The 6,413-nt window shown below is 36.1% G+C and overlaps 1 protein-coding gene across 7 annotated transcripts in view; it reads right to left on the bottom strand.

Moving 5' to 3' along the window:
• Nucleotides 1-1,721: 1,721 nt before the first annotated feature.
• UBE2D1 (ubiquitin conjugating enzyme E2 D1) overlaps nucleotides 1,722-6,413 on the bottom strand; it is a 25,140-nt gene continuing 20,448 nt past the window's right edge. For all 7 annotated transcript variants that reach the window (XM_017733751.1, XM_017733755.1, XM_017733754.1 and 4 more), the window contains 2 exons: nucleotides 4,407-4,500; nucleotides 1,722-2,732 (listed from right to left, as the gene is read on the bottom strand). In XM_017733751.1, the coding sequence (XP_017589240.1) occupies nucleotides 2,687-2,732; nucleotides 4,407-4,500 (140 nt within the window). In that variant the 3' untranslated portion in view covers nucleotides 1,722-2,686. The remainder of the gene's footprint in view (nucleotides 2,733-4,406; nucleotides 4,501-6,413) is intronic.

Consider the following 6,413-nt stretch of genomic DNA (forward strand, 5'->3'; position numbering starts at 1 on the left):
CTGAACCACGGGCGGGTGGGTTCATTGTGTGCGCGCGCAGGGAGCACATGCAGGCAGAAACTTGTAATAGAGAGATCAGAAACTAACTGGGCACTAAGTAACTAAATCAGTTGATGAGGTGTGGCCAAAAACTAACCCCACGGCTTCACTGTTTTCTTCGCAATGGCAAGCTTTTGGGCGCTGCTTTGTCTGAAACAGCAGACGCCACAGATCCGACCAGTTCTCGGGGAAAAAGGAAGATTTACATTTTATTTTTTTTTCCATCGTAGTAAACAGCACAGAATGAAGTGACCTTTCAGCCCCGCCCCTGGAAACACAATTTGTATAAAAAGGGTTAACGGAGGAGCTCTGAAGGTGCAGTAGCAGAGATGTTTCTCTCTGCAGATTAAATCCAACCCGTTCATTGCATGACTGAAGTTTAAAACAATGTATTTATCATTTCATTCCGATAATTTCAAAATCAGAAAGGCTGAACTGCTAGGAGTATCATAAGAATCAAAGACATAGCTTCACACCTCTAAACTAACAGGATCATAAGACAAGCTCCTTTTTTAATATTTACATATGCTTAATATGTCTTACACACGGGTGTTGGTTGTTGGTTTTCAATCCTCCTACCAGTTTCATATTGTGGTGGACAGTCATTCCTGCATGCAGGGCACAAAGACCAGAAACATTAACAGTTAAAATGCAAATGTTTTCAAACCGCCCCTAGCACAAACTGATAAACCAAGAGAAACCAAGTCAAACTTCCAATATCACACAGTTCAGTACAGCTATTCCAAAAATTTAAATAATTTCTAGTACAAACAGATTACTACTTACCAAGATAAAAAAACAACTCTGTGAATACATTCTGATGGTCAATTTTCTATGATCACTGGAGCACAAAGTACAAATGATGTCTTTGCCTTCCTAGCTCCATTGTCCTAGTTCAAGTATAATGAAGCACTCAGTAACAAAAAAAATGCATTTATTCAGCTTGCAAAATGTAGTGAACAGAGATATTTTAAGGTTATTAGAACCACTCTCAATTGACCTGCTGTTTCAAATATCATCATTACATTACAGATAAAACTAGCACAGAAATTACATTTTCCCATATGTGACCAACTAAAGGTCAGTAAATTAGCAAACACAAAGCTAATATTCCACTAATAGAAATAAAAGCTCTGACTGTGCATACTTACCACCCATACCCCAAATTCCACTTCGATGTATGTTCGAATAAAAAACAACCAAAAAAAGCCTCAAATCAAATATATTTGTGCTCTTAAAAATGTATTTTATGATGACAAATTTCCCAGCTGCAAGTCATTTTTCTTTCATGTGCAAGATACAAAGAAAAACATTTTGTCATCCTTTTTTATTTTCAAATAAGCAAGAAGAATGATCGTAGGAAATCAAGAATTCTTCTGCTTTTAATCTATATTTTAAGAACTGATTGCACCTGTCCAGCAATACTGGTTTTCCACATGCATAGTCTGAAGCAACTGAAGTGCAAGTTAATGGAAAAGTTACTTTCAAGTGTGAGGAGTTTACTGTAACATTCTGATATTGCAAATACACAACCTTAACAGACTCTTGTGATTATCTCCTCCATAGATGAATATTGGTGTGGCATGGCATTAACCTAATTGAAATCCTATATCCAACAACGGGCATAGTACACTAAATCCACTAGGCTAGAGCTAGTATAAAAATTAACTGCAACCCAGTCCTAAGTAGTACATGATGCATGGCTTTATTGAACATTCTGTCTACAAGACACATACACACTACTGGCAATTCTCTGTTAGAATGTTAGAACAAGTACTTTAAGGATATGCACGAGTTAAGATTAAAAAATTAGCCAAGGAAAGTAGAAAATGTATTTTATTTATATGGAAAAGGCTACATCTGGATTTGTAAAAGGTCTGTGATGGTGTTATGTTGCCTACACATCAAAAATCAGTTGTGAACAGCAACAAAACATTACATATCTTTCTACATACCAGTGCAATTAGTTCACATTGCAATGAAATTGAGTATGCAACAGAATCAAAACCAAGTGTTTCTCCATAATCAGCATACAAAGATTTAGAGCGCAAAGATCATTTTAGGTTTTAAGAATTCTGCAGTCAGTCTTCAGAATATTCTAATAGGTGAAATACTCCAATTATTTTCACTATGAGCAGGTATATCTTGTCAATACTGTGCACAAGCAAGTCTAAAATTAAATGACTTACATTGTAAATAGAATCGTCTATACAGTAAAAAAAAATACAAATTATGTAACAGAACTAACAAAAAGAAACTTAAACACAGTTATGAAACAGACCATATACTTGAATGACATACATACAGTATTCATCACATGAAAACAGCTCTTTTTCCAGCAAAAATAATTTGGTTGATTTACAACTGCATTATGGATCTTGTAGTCTGAAGATGCAGGTGTCCAACTCTTAAAAACTATAATAAATGTCTTCTGTAAAGCATACAAAGAGGATAAATATTCTTATCACAGTCATAAGGTTGTTTTTGGAAGTTTGCTCTCCCTTGCTCCAGAAACACACTTACATGGGTGAAAAAAAATTCAAGGGGTGTCACACTGAAACCATAAACTGTGCTCCATTTCCTTCTAATTTTGAAAAAAAAATAGAATTTACAGTACTCTGTGGTATATGAAAATGTCTTCAAAACTTTACATTGCATATTTCTGAGTCCATTCTCTTGCATGTCTGTTGTATCTGTACGTGCAGAAAGAAGGCATTACAGTGAAGAGCTGTTAGTGATACATTGACAATGGCCACGTATTTACTTAATATAGGTGTTATTGAGCTTTTCACCTCTGAGCATTGAGTCAAAGAACATTAAAATAGTCTAAAAGCCAAGAAGTATATACCCACTACACATTCAGTTTCTAAGGTCACCTATCAGCTATTCAGGCTCAAACCCAACTTCATAGGTTTGCATTAAATTGTGTAGCATTGTGCATCCTTCATTTGTGTTTCACAGCTGGTTCCCTTATTTGCACCTTAACAGGAATTTGTTGTCAATTACTATTAAAGGCATATGCTATTATGAGTCTAACAAAGTTTACACACTTTAGTTCCATAAAATTCAGTAAAATTAACTGGGATTTTATTCTCCATTCTGCACTGCCAGCTGCATTTCAGAACTCGAAAAGAAAATTTTCCAAAAAGCATTTTTTACTAGGTTTTAAGTCTTGGGTCTTTTCCTTCTCGTATGAAGCTGATTATCTTATAATTCCATAATCCCAAAGGTAAATGTCCTTAGAGAGTTGATAACTTCCCCTCTGGTCCTTATATTTGCTACATTCCACTCTTCAGACTGGATTCACTTTCTTCTGAGTCATCCAGAGAGAAATGCTGACAAGTTTTTAAACATTTTTCTTAAGATCAGTATAGCAACTCATGTACTAATTGGTTTTCTTCTTAAGAATATGCTACCATATGAGTCTTTACATCTTTACTTAATAAAATACCCATAGATAAATGCTCAGGGGTAACCAGCCATATCTTTCATTTCCTAAATCCAAGACGAAACAAAAAAATTTAATAGGTGATCATCATAAGAAGATAAAGCTATAGTCAAGACTACACATTTTCTTACTTTCCCTAGCAAAGATAAAATTTTGAGGTTTGGAGATAGAAAACCATCCCTCATTCACTTCCTTCACAAACAGGAGGCACAACAGCTGAAATCACTAATAAGTAGGTGGGTAGAAAAAAGTTGAGCCACAAATGGGGAGAAGCTGATGCTCAACATCCTCAACTTGAACACTATCTACTTTGCAGAATGAGCTACAGAGTTCAAGCACTTGAGAAGTTACATGATTTGACTATACCAGACACTGAACTGTCAGGAAAAGGCCATTTTAATAATTCTCAGTCTAAGCAGAGAAATACTAGACCACAGACTTCTGTGTAACTTCTACATCACTCCTTTGCTGTCTACTGCTCAAGGTAAAAGCAATACTCAAATCTTCCTGAATTTGTGACATGGGATGAGCCACAGGCCCCTGCATACACTGCAAGAAGTCTTCAGTGGCTCAATACTAAAAAATAGGTATCAAACAACTCAGTCAGTTCAACAGAAGATCAAAAATCCAGAGGACTGCAGTAGTGACAAATAACTCATATTTGGGAAAATGATTTTTCATGCAATAAATCTAAGACGTTACACAAAAGTGCAAAGGTTTTATGTAACTAAGTACAAAAAATTAGTTACCAACAGTTGTGTGTGCCTACAGTTTTCTAGTTGCCATCACCATTCTCAATATTTAAAAGGCTAATCCTGTAGAAATCTAGGAAAAGAGTATTGCTAAAGCTAATATAGAAGGTGCATAGCAGATAGCCATCTGCAAGTACAACACACACAATTATTTATGTTATACTCACTTTTCCTTGTCTGACTTGTAGATCTGTGCAATATCTGGTACTAAAGGATCATCTGGATTAGGATCACAAAGTAAGGAGCATATGGACAATAAAACTAAATAAAAGAGACACTAGATTAAGCAAGTTAGTTTGCTTCATTTCTGTAATCCTTTAATATATTCCAGTACACTGAAGGAGGGTGGTAGGAGGGAATTGGAAAAAGAATGCCTATTAGTATTAAGCTGTCATTTAACAGTTCTGTTCAGAAATGTTTATACAGCATCATTTTTCTAGGGCCTAAGTAAACAACACCTGATACAAGCCTAGAGAATTTGCAACCCATGGACCTGTACCTTTTGTAATGATCTCTCTCCCAGATCATAGCCTAGGAACATCAGCCAAACTACAGACTACACAGTTACCTGTAGATATTTGCTCAAACTATGCCTTCCATCTGCAGTTATTTAAAGTAACTAATGTTATTAATATTACATTGCCATGCAGTACTCTATTTGTGCATATCCTTTTCCATTTCTGTGCTGACAGTTATTCTCTCAATGATATGAACATTTTACCTAAGTGTGACTTCCATTTTGGGAAATACTTGATCAGCATTAAATACAGGTATTCACTTATAAGTTCATATTAATTTCCTGGTATTGAAATAAAGATGTTTGATTTTTTTCCCTAACATTTTCAGGCCATGCTTTTCAGGAAATTTCTGTTTTTTTACTCAGAACTAACATGCATACAAGAGCACACAGTTAAATAATTCTAAATATGTTGTGAAAGGGAACTTCATGATACAATAAGAATCTGCTGTAAAATACCTTTTTTCCCCGTGCTTTATCTTGTTACCAAAGAGCCCACACCTATTTTCAGAAGTAGAAATTTCAGCCACTTAAATACTGACTTATTTTAAGTGCCAGTAACATTAGAAAATCAGGTTAGAATACATGGTCACACCTATCAGAAGTGCTATAATATGCTGTAAATTTGCGATTCAGTTAAAAAAAGACTAGAAAGGAGAAAGTTCCATGAGTCACTGACCTAATTTCCAGTTTGGAAAATACATAATATGCAAGCAGGTTAAAAGCATATCAAATCGGAACACGAGACCAGCAGACTGCTCACTTTATAACCAAAGAAATGCTCAACAGGTAGAGATAGAAAAATGCGGAAGATCTAAAAAACTTTATGAATTTTCAGTTGTAGATGCCAAGTGTTAAACCTAAGTGCCAATTTTCATTTGCTTAATAACTAGAAACAAGACAATTTTTGGATAGCTATAAAACAACTAATTTACATGAAAAAATGATACCAATTACACATTGGAGTAATTCATGTCTTCAGCAATGACTTCAGGAAACAGTATTAGATTTTATACAGCTTGTGAGATTACTGCACAGGCCTGTAAGCATAAGAAGTTGGTTTTCTAAGGAGGTACAGCAACTGGACTTGCATAGAGCAATTTCCATTGGACAAAGACTCACAATTTTTTCTTTGCTTGTACACCCAATGCAATGACACTTCTAAAAAAGGGCACATAGTTTAGAGAGCTTCCAAGTACATAAGATGTGATACAGCTTGACCTTTTGAGCCACATGAGAAATTTCTGTAATATGACTAAGTGTGCCTTAGCATTTTAAAGATGGGTGAGGAAAAACAACAGCACCCACATTTTAAGCAGCTTTTGAAGTGACACAAAAGAACTGCTTAACTGTTAGCTCAATGTTACAAAAATCTATAGTGCTTGTTGGGGTTTTAGGAGTTGTCCTGATTTTTTTTTTCCTCTTAAAGGAATTTTCCCCATAGGTGTTGCTAGGGGGACAAATTGCTGGGTACTTAAGAAAAACAAAAGAGGTGGCCACTCCTAACGCTGGAGAGGGAGGCTGTTTTATGTAGGCTGCTTTTCCTTCTGCCAGAGAAACCCTAGGATCCCCAGCCCGCCTTCCCTGCCCCGCTGGGAGCCGGGCCGTGGCTGCCCTGCCCCCACCACTGCTCCGAGCCGTACCTACCTTGCACCCG

The sequence above is a fragment of the Corvus brachyrhynchos genome, unplaced genomic scaffold, assembly GCF_000691975.1.
Source record: "Corvus brachyrhynchos isolate BGI_N302 unplaced genomic scaffold, ASM69197v1 scaffold334, whole genome shotgun sequence".
Taxonomy (NCBI): domain Eukaryota; kingdom Metazoa; phylum Chordata; class Aves; order Passeriformes; family Corvidae; genus Corvus; species Corvus brachyrhynchos.